The 18,519-nt window shown below is 38.8% G+C and overlaps 1 protein-coding gene across 14 annotated transcripts in view; it reads left to right on the top strand.

Moving 5' to 3' along the window:
* PTK2 (protein tyrosine kinase 2) overlaps nt 1-18,519 on the top strand; it is a 203,894-nt gene that overhangs the window by 166,199 nt on the left and 19,176 nt on the right. For 12 of the 14 annotated variants that reach the window (XM_040547367.1, XM_040547366.1, XM_040547365.1 and 9 more), the window contains 9 exons: nt 128-228; nt 1,774-1,889; nt 3,393-3,493; nt 4,624-4,713; nt 5,904-6,108; nt 12,454-12,565; nt 15,455-15,541; nt 16,575-16,712; nt 18,386-18,517. In XM_040547367.1, the coding sequence (XP_040403301.1) occupies nt 128-228; nt 1,774-1,889; nt 3,393-3,493; nt 4,624-4,713; nt 5,904-6,108; nt 12,454-12,565; nt 15,455-15,541; nt 16,575-16,712; nt 18,386-18,517 (1,082 nt within the window). Of the gene's footprint in view, nt 1-127; nt 229-1,773; nt 1,890-3,392; nt 3,494-4,623; nt 4,714-5,457; nt 5,608-5,903; nt 6,109-11,162; nt 11,801-12,453; nt 12,566-15,454; nt 15,542-16,574; nt 16,713-18,385; nt 18,518-18,519 lie in introns of those variants that run through there. The other 2 variants (XM_040547370.1, XM_040547371.1) reach the window with 2 other exon arrangements.

The following is an 18,519-nucleotide window of genomic DNA, read 5'->3' as shown; positions in this document are numbered from 1 at the left end:
GTTGTACACTGGACTGGGAGGTCAGTGTGTTCACTTAACATCATGCTCAGCCAGGGCAGAACTTATTTATTATCTTTAAAAAATATAAGTTTTATGGGGCACATTAACTTCTATTTTCTCCTTTTAGTAACAATGCGTCAATTTGATCATCCGCACATTGTGAAGCTCATTGGAGTTATTACAGAAAACCCAGTCTGGATAATCATGGAGCTCTGTACCCTTGGAGAGGTATGAAAATTTCACCTGTATCTTTGGTTACCCCTTTTAGCTTTGCAAAAGACTGAAAAAATCACTTATCACTACTAACCCAAAGGCAAACTCCTCAGACATGATATCATACTTGTGGTAGAATTATGGACTCAGACAGAGGAGTGGCAGGATTTGACCTCACTCCTCCACTAAGGGAACTGCATCAGCTCGTACCAAAGGGATTTAGTCATAGCTTTCAGAGAACTTCAGTTGCTCTTTCAGAGTGAGAGAGCATGACCTGTGTCAAGTCAGATGATGGTAATGAGGTATAAACAGCATTTGTGAGCATGCCTTCTGGAAGAGAAATTATGTGGTACATCTTCTGTTCCTAAAAGGTGGCAGTAGTGGCTTGTGTTGTGTGAGCAGCAATTGAAGGAAACTATAGCAGAGAGGGTTTGGGAGGAGGGTGGAAGTGGGTTACATAAAACCATCTGAATTTCTTTCCCAGCCTTGAATAGATGTTTCTTGAAAAGTGAACATTGCATATGAAAGTGAGCAGGTTTGTTATTCTTAAACAAAGATGGCTTGTGACATTTTACTGACAGTAGTTAGAAACCAGGATTTTTCTACCTTTTGGAAGCTTCCCGAGTAATATTGCGATTTTCCTTGGAATACTGAATTTATTTCTATTTTTATTTTCTATTTATTCATGTTTCTCTTTCTGTACGGTGTCTGCAGCAGAGACCTTACATACAATGACTTTCCTCATTATCACGTCATTCGGATGAATGGTTTAAACAAAACTAGAGCTCAGATTTTTGAAACTGATTTGTTTCCTTTGAGCCCTGTATATCTGAAAATGTGAGCTGAAGTAATATTTCATTCTGTAAGACATTTTAATTATCAATGTGCAGTACATTGTCCAAACAAACAAAAAAAGGCAGAAAAACTATAGTGGAATCATTTTCTGTCAAAAGTTTATAGATTCCTTTTCCAGAGCCCAAATTACTTTTTAAAGCCTTGTTTTAATTTTTAAGGTAAATCTAGTGCCACTTTCTATTAGATCCTAACTGCCTTTTACTGGGAGTATAGTTTATAAAATTTCTGCATTGATAGTGGCTACTCTGAGCTAAATGCATATACCATAGCAGTTATAAATGCAGAGTAAAATTCATGCTCCTCAAACAATATTCATCTAATCAGTATTCAGAGTTGCTGGATACTGTTAGGTCCCGAAATCATTTAGGACAAAAACTTGCACAGTTCTCAGGGGAAGAACTCATAAAAAGACCAGGAGCACTTGTCTCAGCAGCAGCATGTGCACTCAGCCTTCAGAAGGAGCCTGAATGCAATGCAGAAATGTTTTCTTGATTGGGCTAACAGTTTCCACACAGAAAAAAATACTACTTGGATTTAACCCAGTTGGGCTTTTTCATGAGTGGTTTTCTGTTCTCATCCTGTCTAAAGGGAAAGCAGGCCTGTTGACACTTGTGTAAACTTCACAATTTGAGATATGTCTTGTTTAAATCTGTTATCTTTTTTTTTTGTCCTGACTTCTTTCCTTTTTTTTCTTTGTGCAAAAAGTTGAGATCGTTTTTGCAAGTAAGAAAATACAGCTTGGATCTGGCCTCCCTCATACTCTACGCTTACCAGCTTAGCACAGCACTTGCTTACTTAGAGAGCAAAAGATTTGTACATAGGTAAGCCTATATATACACACGTGTGCATGTTTTTATATGTTACTACTTGAAATTTTAGAAAATGAAGCATGTCCTAGATTACCAGATTGCTTGTTGGCAATAATTCTGGTACTAGATACACTTGCCTGAGTGAAGAGATTTAATATACATAGTTTGATCCTTTAAGCTTCACTTTCACGTTTCTTTTCCTTGGCTTATGATGAATGTGTAGCAGCAATACTTTGACACTCCTAAAATCCGTTTACGTGTTTTTATGTCTGTCTCCATATCAGTATGGCATTTTTTTAGGCGCTGCCAGCAAAATAACACCCTTTTCAAGAGTGACACCTGCTGGCTCAGCCCTAGATTGACTTGGAAATGGTGCCTGATTTTAATCAGAATAGATTTCAGCTGAGTTGTTGCTCTGTGGTTACAACATTTTTTCAAACTGCTAGTCAACTGTAATCTTCCCAATACAGAAAAGTAGAACAATGGGCAGCTGGCTTCTTAAGCAAAGAACAGGGAAAACAAAATATTTATAAAATAAAAGTTCTTGCTTAACCAGAAAGTGGACCTAAATTTCTTTCTGGATGTGTTTTTAATTTTCTTCCCTTTGAATTCCTCCCTAGGGAGAAAAGACTGATTTTAGCCTTATGTTGTATGCAATTAACAGTAAACAGAATTCAAACTGCCATGAAACTTTTTGGACTTGCATTTTCTATTTGTGCTTAAACATTTAAGTTCAAGTTGCATATATATGGTATATATTGTACATAGATACATACATGTACATATGAGGTATGTATATAAAAACATTGTAAATTATAGACCCTTACAATTGTTAGAGACATTTTAATTTTGGCCAAGTAGCTGTTTATTTTTAACTCTACCAGTAAAAATTTTGACAGATAACTTAATCGTATTGTACTGAAATGGGAGAAAGCACCATTTCAGATTGCTTTATTTCACTGCTCAAATCTAAATCTGTCAGTCTGCACAAATGCAGACTCAACAAGCAGGGCTTGTTGTCTCACCTGGGAGACTGTGAGAGGTGTCCAAGCCTTGCCAGAAGCCCTGTGGTACCGCTAAAACTGAGCTCCTTATTACGAAGCCATTGCCAGGACTGAGACCTTAAACCATTTCCTTACCTTTCCAGCATCAGGAGGCAGGTTTTCTTCTTTCCATTAATTCAAACTGCCAAAACTTGTTACCCTGTGATCTTTAAATAGAATCATAGAACAAAATTTTTTCTTCTGATGTGTTGACATTGACGGTTACACTTCAGGATGACAGATATTACTCAAAAGGACCAAATGTGCTAGAATATTTCTTTAAGCTTCTCAGAATCAGTAGACAAATATGTAGACTTTTTTTTTCTGTATATACCCACCCAAACTGTAGAAGAATAATTTGGTCTTCTCAAAGGAGTTTGATACTTCTGGGCTTTAATAATATTTTTCAAATGGTATTTTACCACTCTTAAGTTTTTAAATGACTAGAAATAGTGTCTCCTCTATTTGGCAGGGATATTGCTGCTAGAAATGTGCTGGTGTCTGCCACTGACTGTGTGAAATTAGGTGACTTTGGTTTATCCCGATACATGGAAGACAGTACTTACTATAAAGGTAAGTTGACATTAAGTTTGACAACTGCTCGAAAATTTAGTAGATGGCAGTAAATTCCTACATATATGGTTCAAGAAGACAAATCACAGGATCTGATTTAAGTTGCAAAAAGTGGGAAATGTAGGTTACATTCTGTTTTTTAGGACAAGCATACAGTAGTTTTTTCACAATTTTAAGAAGGTTCTCCACATTCGAGTCCTGAGATAATCATATTAATGGCACAATCTATGTAGCCTACAGTGATTTTAAGGCTACCTACAGATGTTTGAGTTTGCATTGTCGTTGTATGCTGCGTACTCACAAATGCCACTGGTCTGGCAAGATTCAATACAAAACATGCTTGAAATTACTTTTTTCCCCCCATTTTGCATGGAAGACTGAGCTTAAGTGGCTCCAGCAGCTGTGAGATGTCCTTCAGTGCCTGATAGGGAAAAACAGGCCATCTCTGTTCTCCTGCTATGTGGTGGCAAACTGCAACATTTAAATCTGGTGCATATGATGTAGCTGTCTTTACAAATTTAATCTTCAATAAATTTCGAAGTTACAGTCATGTATTTTAAAAATCCGTTATCTGTCCTCGCACGCTTCAGTATGCTTCCTTGTTTCACTTGTCTCATTTCACTCTGAGCGACTTACAGTTGATTTAATTGCTGAGGTGAGGAATGTTTTTGACGTGGTCATTTCTTGTCGTGCTTTTGTTTTTTTGGGGGGGAGGTTTGGGGAAATGCTTTGTTTTGGAGTTGTTGTTTTTTCTGTTTAATGTAAGGCCAAGCAAGCTACCCTTATTTTGATCAGTCATTTACAAACACCTGTTCCCTAGCTGAAAATTTGTGACAGCTTCAGACTTCGTACCAGAGGGTTCTTAACCACAATAGTTGCATTTTGAATTAAGAATTGATTTAAAATAAAAAGGAGCTTAATCAGTCTGTATATTTTTGCAAAGTGCTGTTCCCCTCTCTCTCTAGAGGATGACCAGCAGAACTGGCCAGGTGGCACAGAAATCTCATGTACAAATTTGATAGTTATTCACTGGAGATGGGTTTTGCCTGTAAATTATTTCCCTGAGGAGACAAAGCTGCTTGAGCGCAGCAGTGGAAATAACAGCCTGCCTTGTCTTGCCTTCCCCGTAGCTTCCAAAGGAAAATTACCTATCAAATGGATGGCTCCAGAGTCAATCAACTTCCGACGGTTTACCTCAGCTAGTGATGTGTGGATGTTTGGTAAGTGAACCCAAATGGTGCGGCTTTTACTGTCCTGTCCGAGAAGTTCAGTGTTTTTGATGGCTGTAAGATGAGTAATTTCCAGATACTCGGCTGTTTTTATTGTTCTTTCGGAAATTCCAGTTTCTTCTAGCACCTTTTCTCTCTCTGTATTTTTTTTTTCCTACATAGTCAAGTCTAGGCTTAACTTTCAGGAATATCCTGAAACCCCGATCTTTTTTCCCTAAATATGCATGTTTTTTCTATTAATCTGATCACCTGTGCTCGAGCTAGAGTCTATAGAGTGCTGCTCTGGACAGACAAAACAAAGAAAGGCTGCGTAAAGGAGCAAAGACGATGAGACTAAGTAAGAGCAGTGTTCACCCTCTTCGCAAACTGAAGCGTGATTTTTTTTAAGCAAAGGGTATGTGATTTTTACCTGTTCTATAATAGTATGAAGAAAAGTCTAGTGTAGTCCGAAGAATTAAGCCTGTGGAACATTCTGGCTGATCTTAAACTGACAGACCATTTTTCCCCTTTGTGCTTTTTAACATAGTTTCGGCAGAAACTGTTTTATTACATACTTTCAGCACACAAAAAAAATGGGATCGGTGCCAGCGTTAAAACACCCTCAAAGTGAAAATACACTATGCAAGTCGAAACAGGCCAGTTGGAACTAGTCAAAGGGAAAAGCAAATACAGCTCATTCTACTTCAAAAAAAAAAAAAAAGAAGAAGAAGAAAGAAAAGTAGATTTGAATATGAGCAACCATTCTGGTTTACAATAGGTAAAGTGTAGCTAAATGTGAAGCCAGGCTGCTGTGAGCCAGCTGTGGGTCATGCTTCCTCATAAATAGTTCTGGTTGGTACTGCGTGTGTAATCTTACTACACATCCCTCCTTGCTGCTGTCAGCCGGTAAGTAAAAATTGATTCCCTGGCTATATGTTTTAGCAGAAATCGCATTGTTTGGCTGTACGACTCAAGCCAAGTACTCTGGGAATTTCTAACATGTAGTATTCCTGAGCATAACAACTCTGAAAGGAGGCTTTTGTCCTTTATTTTAGTCACCGTTCTTATTAAACCTCCTTTCTTCCCTCTTAAAATCAAGGCTTTGTGTGCTGGGGCTGGGGGAAAGGTTTGCTTTCTTTTTTAACATTTTTTTTTCTGTTTGCTCACACAGAGGAAATGTTTTTTTTGTGTGTGTTCCCCAGGTGTGTGTATGTGGGAGATCCTCATGCATGGGGTAAAGCCCTTCCAGGGAGTGAAGAACAATGATGTAATTGGGCGGATTGAGAACGGTGAGCGGCTCCCCATGCCTCCAAACTGCCCTCCTACCCTCTACAGCCTTATGACCAAGTGCTGGGCTTACGACCCTAGCAGACGACCCAGGTTTACTGAACTTAAAGCACAACTCAGGTAGGGTTTTACTTCTGAAAGGTCATTTCCTTGTTCAGAAATATTTGCTTTTGCTATACCTTCCAATACAGTGTTTTCTTTCTGTCAAAAATGCAAGGCTTTATCTCCAGGGGGCCAGGTTGGTGATACTGTTTTTGGAATTCTGGACCTTATGTGTTGGAGAAAATTAAACTAGGCAATGAATTCAAATAACTAGAAATATGAATCATCTTTCTATTCCAAGAAAAAAAACAATTTTTTACTAGTAATTTGTTTATAATTTTAGCTATATATGCTATAGTTCTCGGGGGGGGATAGAAAGAATTCAGAGTGATTACCTAGTCAAACATGTAGTATGCAGTTTTGGGGTACAAATGTGTATTTTCCTAAAGAAATGAATCACCAGGTTTCAGAGTAGATGCTTTGAAACTAGACATCTGAGCATTTTCAGTAGAACATGCAAAATTTTGAAGTGCTGCTGGAAGTCAGTTTTATAATATATCTAGCACACAAGTTCCCCGTGGCACCTCTTTTTGTGCAACTGTGGAGCCTGCAATAAATGCATTGTAATTAGCCAGGACTTACTCTGCCCTTTGTAAAATGGGATGGCCTACCTTTTGTCTATCTTGCAGTAAGTGTGACTACACACTTGACACCAGTCTAAATTCACACCACAGCATATTCTGCAGTATTTTTTTCCAGAGTCCATATACCCATTTCTCCAGCCGCAGGACAAGGGTGATATTTAAACTTTGAAACATTCCTGAGATATCATATAGAGAAGTTTAATATTTGTGTTCACTTTTGTGATTTTCTGAGTGCTCGGTATCTATTTTGCCTAAGTCAACATGTGAAGGCTTCAAACAACGTGTAGGTACTGTACTGCTGTAAATTGTTGAATTTGTTGTGATTCATTACCAAGTTCTTCAGTTTTAGCTGACATCTTTTTTTAAAGTTGTGCTTTGTGGTATGTTTTGTTTTCGTAACATAATATGTGCTGTCACTGGATGTTTGTGTTAGAAGAGAATTCACAGGTCATTAAAATAAGAGGCGATTTGAATATAATTTTGATGCTGTTTCAAAGTTGCTGTATGGATAACTTTTCCTGTAGCTGCCTTTAAGTTTTTTTTTTCCTCTTCAGTAAAATGTTCCACTGCCTGTTACTCTGGGAGCTTCTGTGTAGACTTATAGTATACATATCTGGAGAAGGACATACCCTTCTCACAAGGACCTTATAATATTATCTGTGTAGAGTTAATCACACAGGAAGGAATGGTAGGCCTGGGTAGGGATTACGAGGAGAAGATAGGACTCAGTAGTATGGTTTGGATACTAGGTGGAAAGTGCCAATTCTTTATTTTTTTTTCTTACTCTGGAGGGATAGGATTCTTTTCAGTTTGTAGTCAGATTGTAGTGATAACTGGCTGGCACAGAGGAGAATGAAGCCCTAAAAAATGTGAGTAGGAAGATGGCTGTGATGTGTAAACCCACCAAGGGAGGGTACCTCACCAGCAAGGGAAGGAAAAGTGAGTTTGTTGGGGGCTGAAGAAAATGTAGACTACTCAGAGAGACAGAGCAAAGGCAAGAATGGCCCTAACAGCATGAGTCAGAAGAGGAAAGAGAGGAAAAGGTATCACCAAATAGACACGATGGACCAATGCCCGAGAACCTGGCTCTCGTCAGAAACGCACAGGCCAAGGGTGAGAAACAACAGCCAAAATCTGCAGCAAGGCAAGATCTGATCATTTACCAGGAAAAATGTTTCCCAGAGTGCATGAATAAGCACTGAAGCTGGTCGCTCAGAGACTTTCAGACCTTGCCTGGAAAAGGCTCTGAGCGACCTGACCTCACTGTGCATCAACTTTACTGGGAGATTGGACTGGAGACCTCTGGGAGTCCCTTCCAATCTCAATGGTTCTCTGATTCTGGATGAAAAATGCACCAAGGGGGGATTTTTAAATTTTTTTTCCTCCTCTTGTCATGCTAGGAGATTGGAAGCAGCGTTCAGAGAACAAGCTCTCTCCTGGGGCCACTGCAACCCTAGCATCCAGTTTCTGTTCTCACCAAAGTGAAGAATTTTCTGCCACTCCAAAATGGTGACCTTTCCCTGGTGGAAGTCAGGCAGCACAGTTGTCCTCAGGGCTTCTTCTCGCTGCTCGCAGAGTCAGCCTCTTGTCAGAAAGGTTGCCAATTCCCGCATGGCGAGGCAGTCTCAGGCAACGAGGAAGGATTGCGTTTCAAAACTCCAATTCCCATGAACTTGCAAAAACAAGCCATTTCCCTGGTGGCCTTTTCTGTGTGGTGTGGCTGCTGCTCGTTCTGGATAGGAGCCAGGGTAGTTTTTTCAAGCTGAGAGCAGACTTTGTTTGCCTAAAGCCAACGATACAACACTGCAGCATTCCTCCCTTTTTAACGACAAAGACCGTGGCTTTGGGAAAAAACTGCTTTACTGCATCTGAAGTAGTACTGATGGGAGCACGAATATTTCATCTGTTCTCGGTTTATTTGATGCCTTACCCGTTTTGTAGTGACATCTGCTTTGCACAAACTTTACTTGCAGCTGCTTGTGCCACGCAAAGATGCTGATTTCTGTAGAATTTGTATAGTGTTATTAGGGGGGAAGTAAGGCCGGGAATTTTGTGGTATTTGGTCTGTCCAGAGCGGGTAAAGGATGAGTTAGTCATCGCATCCAACACAGAAACAAATGGATAGATGGTGGATTTCCAGCTTTAATTCCTCCTGACTTCCTAGGTCCATTTAAGCATTTAACAGACCCAAATCATGCATTATTACCCTTATAGTGTTGCTATTCAGAATGAGTTCTGCCTACCTACAGCACCGTAACCAATTATACATACTACCTCACACGTGTATTATTAAATTTAAACTATCCTTTGCTCTGTTCAATATGCTACAGGTTTGTATTGGTAAGGCAGCACTAGTACAGGCTTTCTTACAGGTCTTCTCCCAGGCTTGTGCTTCTGAGCTGGGGTGCCCTGCACATCCCTTTGGCTGTAATTCTGGTAAAACTCCTTTTAGTATTGAGTGTTAAGCTAGATTTTGATTTTGAGCTTTTTAAATTAATGTCATGCAATGACATTTTCAGTGCATCATTGAATGAATTTTGTACCAAGTACCTATTGCTAGCCATTCTTCTCTAATAAAAATATTAAAATCAGGAGCAGTTTTATCATTGCTGTGACAAGATTGTCGATTAGGCCCTCTGTTGGTTGCTGATGAAGAAGCACAGGTTTTACCAGAGTAGATGATCCCAGATGATCCCTGGACTGCAGGTCATGCGTTAAATACAGATTCAACTCTAAAAAGAATATAAAAAGTAAAATAATGACTGATTCATCCTCCTAAAGTTTGTTTTTACGACAGCAATGAGATAGTTAACTGATGAAAATGGGACTTGAGCCTTCTTGTGACTGTTTGCTGCAGCTCTTGAAATGTTGCTTATAAACAAAAGGACCAAAACTGATAAGAATGAAGGCAGTTTAAGTCACGTCATTTTGTGGCATCTGGCAAAAAAAAATTGTAGCACATACTTGATATATATGATGGAGGTTGCAAAACACTTTGTTGGCCTTTTGATCATTGACAGTGACCATTAGGAATAAAGTCCAGCAAAAGTGCTCTTAAATTAGGGCTGTATGGGGAAAATGTGTTCATCTCCATGCAACCTTGTATTTTTGTTGGCCAGACAAGAGAAAAGAAGCTGCTTGCTGAAGGGTCAGCACTTCCTCTAGGTTCCCACACCACATATGAGCAAACACCAGCATTGCTTTGTCTTTCAAAACGTAAGGCTGCATTTCAGTATTTCAGATATTCCTGCTTTGAACCTCCCAGTAAATGTTTCCTTTTCGATGCCACGGGCAAATTTGAGTGAAAAGGTTCTTTGAAAGTGAAATAAGTTTATCAACTAAGCAAACTTTAATAGTAGAGGTTTTCATCAGACATAGCCAAGAAGACGACTTAGGTTTGTTTGTTCTACCTCGAGGTTTGCTAGGGAAGTCGTATGACTAGAAATGCTTCTCTGCTGCTAAAAATATGTACCGTTTGGGAAAATATGCCTAGATGTGACTCCCCTGACCTCTGCAATTTCTAATAAACCGTTGAGAGTCCTCAAGCAGCTGCACCGAGAAAAGGTCAAAAATATCTCTTGGCACACTTGTGCTCCATCTATGGATTGGTCTTCCCTTTGTGAAAACAAAGACATTTCTGTGAGTCATTTATATTCCTTGTGTTTTTTTCGAGTGATGCTTCTCCGAGGCGCTTCTAGTTTATATTCTCTTCTTGTCGGTAGTAGTCAAGGGCATCCGGTACAAATTCTGCTGCAGCTCATCAGCCGTTGACCAGGCTACTCGCCGGGCTGGGAGGGAAAGGTCTTCGTGATGACACAGGCAAAGGAATAGCAGGATGAATTAGAGCCTTAAGAAAAAAAGCTGAGCCTGTGTTATGAAAAACAAATCATTTCAGTCAAAATTTGTCATTTTGAGTGATACGATTGAGGTTAATGGTATGGTATTAAATACTGGGACTCCACAGATAAAATGGCTTTGACAGCAAGGCAGATAGGTAGCAGTGTTTCGTTCCTTTTTATGGAAAAACAGGACTAGGCTGTGACAAATTATACCCGTGGCCCCAAATTGTCAATAAGCCATCTCTAAATTTAGTCAGCTGCTTTTAGCTGACTTTTGTTCCATTCCTTGTGCTCGCATTAGAGCAACTGCCATATCAACAGCTTCGGTTAAAAAAAAAAAATGCACATTTTATTCGTATGGGTAGGTGGCTTTTTGTTTTGTTGGTATTTTTTGGTTAAGTTTTGAGGTATTTCTTCAAAGATTGTAATCGTGGTTCGTGGCTCCAGATGCGTCCCAACTGATTTCTCACGATACATAAAAATGCATGCTGAATATCTGAAGTCTGACCTAGCCTTAAAGTGGTGCATTTTTGCTAATTCTTCATGAGTTCACGTAAGAAATACTCTTTTTCCTTACTCTGTAGGAAGAGAGAGGTGGTAAAGTAGAAGGATTTTCTTTTTAGTCGCCTCTGTCGGGCTGTAGCTGTTTGTCTGCAATAGCTCTATCAGAACGACTGCTGCAAATAACTTTGTCTGATTTTGTTTTTGTTCCACATTCTTGTGTTCCTTCGGCAGTGATGGATTGAAATTGCTGCAATACTCAGAAACTCGGGTAGGCTGCAGTGAGATGAGCTGACTTCCCTGCTTTTAAGAAGTGGCATGAATTTTTTTGGCTCAGGGAGGAAAGGCGAAGTTCTAGTCTCCGACCAAGCAGGAATTTATTCTTGAAACAAGCAGCGAAGTTCCAAGATTAGAATAGATTGCTGTAGTTGATCTCATCCCTTGCATGAGTAATTCTGGGTGGTTATTTAGTCGTCTGAGCAGGAGATCATAAACTCAGAACCGAGCTTTGTTTCTAGAAACTGGAGTGCTAAAGGAGCTGGGATAGCTCCTTTACGGGATTATCTTTACTCTGGGGAGATCAACGTGTAAATAATCTGCCCTGCTCAGATCTCTAGACTATCCATGTAGCTTGCAGCTCCCTCGTCCAAAGCTTCATTCTGAGCAGTTCTTAAATGGCAAATATCCAACATTAATAATCCACATAGCAGAACTGGGAGGAGGCTGCTGTGGGGGCAGCAGTATCACGTTGAACTTCAAACGGTCTTTTTAATAGTCAGAACAGTGGTAAGTAGCAAACTAGTTTTACTACTGTCTTGTGCTTTGTTTGAAAATGTACCCTTCTGACCTGAGCGTTTAAAAGCTGAGTAAATGCTGTCAGATATTTCTGTCTTGCTGAATTGCTTTGCTGAATGTGTTCCTGGTTAGGCTGAAATGTAAGAGGAAGGCATGGTATTTGAGATGGGTTTTTTTTGACTGCTTTGTTTAACAGAGGGAAAAATCCCAGTGATTTGAAGCTCATTTGAGCTTCCATAAAGAACGTATTTTCGGTTTGTTTTGATCCTTTGCAGCAATTCGGTATTTTCATGTGAAAAATAAGTTTTCATGCAAGTAAGTGCTTGGTTTATTGTCTTTGAGGATTTCTCTGTGTAATTACACATCAAAAGAAATGTTAACATGCAAAAAACTTTTTGTAGAAGATCAACCACAGCTTTCTGAAAGCCCGGTGCTGCTTCGGTTGTTGAAAGCACACTGACAACCCTACAGATGTATTTCTTCAGGATACTGGTTTCCAGAACCAATATACATAAAAGAACTTTGTCTTAAAAGTTCTCACTCACTCTTTCGTGTACTATTCATTAGCTTGAGAGATGTGGGAGCTCCGAGGTTTGTTAGACATGGAGCTGGAGTTTTACTTACATACGTTGTGTTTTTCTTAGTACAATACTGGAGGAAGAGAAGCTGCAGCAAGAAGAACGAATGAGAATGGAATCCAGGCGACAAGTCACGGTGTCCTGGGACTCAGGAGGATCGGATGAGGCTCCTCCCAAGGTAGCTAAGATATCAGAACACAAAGCATGAGTGTTTCTAAAAGTAATAATATTAAATAAATTGAATTTAAAGGATTATTATTCTTCAAAGCCTCGTTTGATGGGTTGGTTAAGAACGGCGTTCTGCCCAATTTTGTCATCATCTGCTAATGCTTGCCTGAAATGACCCAGCTCTGCTTAGGCTGTTATTAGAACTGATCTGTGCTATAATTTTGCACTGACAATTTTCTGTTTCTTGTTTGTTTAACTTGCAACAGACTCCCATAGTTGCCACAAAAATGTTTCCTGGCTTTTTCTTTCTTTCTTCTAGCACTACTATGAAACGTTAGCTGGTGAGATCTCAGATGTTTGTAAAGCTTATTTATAAAAATCAATGACAGAATAGAAATTAATTAATTGTATTTTTCTTATTCCAAACAGATAACGGTTTTACTTCCCAAGGACATTATGTGTTTTAGTTTACACTTAATTTTGTTTCATTGCATGTCTGCCCTGTTTGGATGTCCCTGATAAACTCTCCAGTTGGGGTAGTCAAACCTCTCCAGTTGCTGAGCGCGTTCTTCTTTCCATAACTTGCGTGCTTTTCCAAAGATTTCTTTTGCACTTTGAAGGATCAAGTCCATACTTGGGAGGATTTAATTTTGTGCAGTCATTGCTGTGATGTGGAATAATATCTGCATCCTAATCAATCTGTGATAAATTCCTGTAGTCTTCTACTTGAGCTCTAGTGCTGATAGGGATTTTAGTAGTAGTAGCAGGGCCCCTTCTGCTGCCCCAACGGCCATAGGAAGGCAACTTATTTTTGTTTGGTTTCCCCATATCTAGCTTCTTGCCTGATAGATTTCCTAGCTTGGTTCTCCATTTTGGTAGCTTTATGGCAACCAAGAAATACAGACACTGAAGCTGCTGCATTCATTTCAGAGTTGAGAAAGGCAAAGAATCCATCAACTTGTTTAGGCACCTGAGATTGACAGGATTCGGTGTATATGTAAACAGACAATATGCCGAATAACAGAAGCAGATAAACCGCGTGAATTGGAACAATATGCCACTTTATTATTATAAAATTGTTTAAGAATGTAGTCTTTAGGGCTTAAAAATACCTTTAATTAATGTAATGAATGAGCTACACCATAGTAGAAGTGATCGTCATCAGAGCTCTGGGTGTGACACATAAATGAAAACAGCTGAAATAAGATGTGTTAGGATTGAAATTAATGCTCCTACCACTGCATACCTTTTTTTGGAGGGGGGAGAAGGGGGTCTCAGTATTTTAACTCTTTGAGGTACTCTCACTGTATATACAATACAGTCAAATGGTTAGGTTTTTTGTACAGTGTGATTTTGTAAAATATGGATATGCATGCTAATGACATTTGAACAAGTTGAATTTTACAGATAAGGAATTTCAAGCATCTCAAGTTACTATGTAAATTTTTAATGGCAACAATTGACTATTTTTCTTATAACAATTCATTATAAAAGTTTCAGTTCTTTACAGGGCTTAAACTCCCTTTTACTTCACAGCCTTAAATTCCTACACATTCTCAGATAATTCACAGCTATCACAATCTGTACTATGAAATTACTTGGATTGCAGTGATTAGTTAGAAACCAAAAATAACAAGTACTGAGTGATAACAACATTTTTCATGCAGTGATGATAAAATTCTGTAGTCCCAAAGAACTGTGAAAGTAGCTTTTAACTGCCAGAGGGACACCAGGAGCCCATTTGCAAAACGATGAGGTTTGGTTTGGGTTTTGTTTTTCTCTTTGGTTGATTTTTTTTCCCTTCTGAAATACCCAGCAGCACTGTTCCTCAGGAAAAAAGGCAAATGTACCTTCAGAGGTTAATATCAAGTACAAATAACAGAACGCTGCTTCTTGGAAGATAAAAGTACACTTCTGAGAAACTTTTTCCAGCATTTTTTCTTCCACTAGTGTGAAGTTTCTGTGCCTGTTCTGGCAAAAGGGAGATCTGTTCAGTGTGTGTAGGAAAACAGGCTTTTCAGACAGCTTTTTGAACTGGGCTTTCCAAATTTCTGGTGACTTTTCTCATGTATTTCTGTGATTATACCTCCTCTTTGTTTACGTGCAAAGTATTGTGTTTTTCCTGAAGGGGTAAAGGAAGATACTCAGATAAATAATGTGATAGCTCTTCTTTAGCTCCTTTCTAATAGAAACTGTTTCTGTTTTTTCTTGGCTGGGAATGGGTTGCAACCCAAAGCATGTATAATGAAGGACATGGGGTTCAGAATATGATCAAAAGCACCTTCCACTTTGAGGCAATGAATTGCATGGGGGTTAATAATCAGAACCAAGTTTAGTCTTCACAATAATGTGTGTAAATATTCATGCTAAACAAAACTTAATTTGTACTCTGACTGAAGCAAAAGAATTTGCTGCTGGGAACAGTCACAAAACAACAAATTAATGGCAAAACTTTACGTAATGCAGATTATAAACTTGGAACCTACGCTATTTGCACCTGGAAACATGATTTAAGAATCATTCTTTTCTGTGATATTCTGTCTGGACTTAACCAGTACAGAGAAGGCCCTGTGGTGCAAACAATTAAATATGCCCCAAAAACATACAGAGCGTGTTATTTATTACGGAATCACAGAATCATCTAGGTTGGAACAGATATCTAGCAAACAATTCAGCTTCTTTTTTTTCCAGACAAAAAAAAAAAGGAGGAAAACTTAATTTTTATATGTATGTTTGTTTGTTTGTTTGAAGTGTAAATAACTTAGAATGTTTATTTCAGGGATTTTTTTTTTTGAGCTTGTTTTTGTGATGTGTCTCCTGTAAATGTTTGTTTCAGCAAAGAGGAATTTTGTGTGTTTAGTTTTCTGTTTCTAAAGACTTTTTTCCTTTATACTTACAGCCCAGCAGGCCTGGTTACCCCAGTCCAAGATCCAGTGAAGGGTTTTATCCGAGTCCACAGCATATGGTACAGCCAAATCACTACCAGGTATTAAATTTAACACTGCGTGTTTTCTTTCAAACGTGGAGTTTATAACTCAGTTGCAGCTGGTGACACTGATTCACATCTTACACAGTTTAGTTTCATTGAGTTGCCTTAAACGTTTTTTTTTTTGTTTGTTTTACATCAGAACAAACCCTGAACTGAGCCTGGTAGGGTTACTCCAGATGACAGGTATTTTTGAATCTGATGCAGTGCTCAAATTCTTGAAAACTGAAGTGAAATACATTAGACATTTTCATATTTACTGAAGGAATATAATGTTCATGTTAGCATTTTTTCTAAGCTATGAAATTACTTGTGTTGTAAATTGCAGGGATTAGCTGCCACACTTTCCTTGGGTTTATTGATACTCTGCTCCCTGATGTTTCTCTGAAATGTTTTTATTTTCTGTTAGCTGATAGCCTCCTTTAAGTATTCTTGGGTATGTTCAAATCAACATCCATATACAACAGACTCAGTCGAGGTTCTTTTTCCCGTGGAGCGGGGGAGGTTTTCCTTGTTTGAATTGGAATACCTCGGGCTCATTAAAACTACTTTGTTTTTTCTGTGGGGAAGTTCTCAGGCTGTGCAGTTAGGCACAGTAATTACATGCAGTCACTCAAGGCTTAAGCTTGTAATATGCACTGGGGGGTACCTATTTGTATGGCTCCACAGGGCGGTGTGTGCATGGCTCCTGTTAACTTGAACATGAGTTCTGCATGTGTAGGTCTTATAAATGTATCGATACGGTTGGTTTTGTTCATCAGAGGACTTTGATCTTTTTGACTACAGAGGTTGAAACATACTTTCTAATGCTGTTGTTTGGGTAGGCTTCCTCAGGTAGTGTAAGTCTTTGAGTTTTTATCATATTGTGGCTTGGCTCCCTTCTTCTGCTGTTGCTTCTCCTCTTCCCTTGCAGTGACTACTTGAATTGAGTCAATTCTGCACTTTCATATTTGCTCCCTTGAAAAAATAAAATCTATTACATACAGGGAAACGTAAGTTTGCTTACATAATACCTTTTGCATTTTCCCTAAAGGTATCGGGCTACCCTGGTTCTCATGGGATACCAGCCATGGCAGGCAGCATCTATCCAGGGCAGGCTTCTCTCTTGGATCAAACAGATTCCTGGAACCATCGACCTCAGGAAATACCAGTGTGGCAACCAAACATGGAGGTATCGTGAACTGACACACCTGTTGATGCACTCTGTACAGTAAACACACTTTTTTATTCTTAAGATACCTCTGGAGATTATTGTAGGAGAATTGAGTATGTTTCTTGGGTGTTTTTTAAGTTGCCTTCTTGGAGTAGGATTGGAGTCATGACTGAATTCAGTTCTTTTTGAACCAAATCCTCTTATGTGAGATTGGACATAGTGTTTGTACTCTTTACACAAATTCTTGATGAAGTTACTACTACGTAGCATCTTAACTAAGACATAGAGACTAAATGGGTGATGATAGTTATCCTGAGTTTGTTAGAAGAAGGCTTTACTGAAACTTAGTGGTGTTAAGAGAGGAGGAAAAATTCATGTTAAAATTTGTGATATCATTACCTATTTAAAAATACCTCTCATGGGAGATACCCAGTATAGCAAATATATCCAAGGATTCTCTGTAACTTATCTGGAACAGAAAATGAAGTGGTCTGCAAAACTGTTCTTGAGTTATATTCTTGGTAGATGCTTTTCAGCCTCTCACAATTGCGAATAGTTGCAAGGAATATAAAATTATTTCCCCCTCTAACCTTCCATCATTTTTTTCTGTTCTTCTCCAATATTTTATACTTTTTTTCATTCTATTTTATCCTTCCACAAAGATTCTCTTTTTGCAGTTTCTGTCTTAAATCCACTTGCACTCTCTAAGCAATGTTCTGTTCTTTGTGCCTCTGGTAAATTTTTAAGTGAGAACTGAGGTTGACACCTGAAATACAATAGAGCAGATAGGTGTCCAAGCCTTCAGTTTGCCTCAGGTAATTCTTGGTAGATTTGGTCATATTTTCTGCCATTACAACTTGCTGCCATGTTGTTGTTATTCGTGCTGTATATAGTTGAGGGCCGTCATCCCAAGTAGTTCAACATTCCTGTTTGTTCTAGAAGGTCAATTTGAGATTACTCACCACAGAAACAACTTCATTCAAGCACAACATAGTTAAACTAAAGTATTGGTGGAAGCATGTGAATACTTTGCACAAGTTCGTATTAATAAGCTACAGCCAAAGTTTTCACAAAAGCTTGGGAAGTTGGTTACCTGTAGACAGCCTCAGTGAAGTTAGTTTGCAAACTCACCACGGCTTCTCTAAAAATTTTAATTTATACATTACTTGCTAATGATTTCAAGACAGCGTTGGGATATCACATATAGAGTATTGTAGGCTAAAGACATACATAAAAGCTTGCTCAAAAAATCCATTAAGTCTTTTCATGACGTGATTTACAAGTGTCAGCTGAAACAGAAAAGGGTATTTGGTTTGGGTAAAACATATCCTGCAGCTTTAACAAGTGGATAGTTGCATTATTGCACAAGAAAAGGAAATTGATAAATGTTATTGTCGTCCAACTTGAAGTGCAGCATATGAAGTGACAACGTTATTGAAAAATAAAACAGGATTTTTCAAATCTTTTTGGTTCCAGTGATTAGGAGCAAGGCAAATAAAATGTTTGCAGTTGGAAGGAGTTTCTTCTGATGACCTGCTTCAGTTTATAAGCAGATCGAGGAACTCTGCTTGATTGCTATTGTGCGCTGGGGCTTTTAAAAATCCACTCTTTTATAATCTGTAAGTTCTTGCAGCTGTTTTCACAAATTGTCAGTGGTTTTGAGATTGCATAAACTTAACTCGGTTTTGTAGGATTCAGGCACTTTGGACATACGAGGAATGGGGCAGGTTCTACCCACACATCTCATGGAGGAGAGATTGATACGACAACAACAAGAGATGGAAGAAGATCAACGCTGGCTTGAAAAGGAGGAACGATTCCTGGT

This window comes from Cygnus olor, chromosome 2 (assembly GCF_009769625.2).
Source record: "Cygnus olor isolate bCygOlo1 chromosome 2, bCygOlo1.pri.v2, whole genome shotgun sequence".
In the NCBI taxonomy this organism is placed as follows: Eukaryota; Metazoa; Chordata; class Aves; order Anseriformes; family Anatidae; genus Cygnus; species Cygnus olor.
The sequence above is the reverse complement of the archived record's forward strand: the minus strand, read 5'-3'. Positions and strand labels throughout refer to the sequence as shown.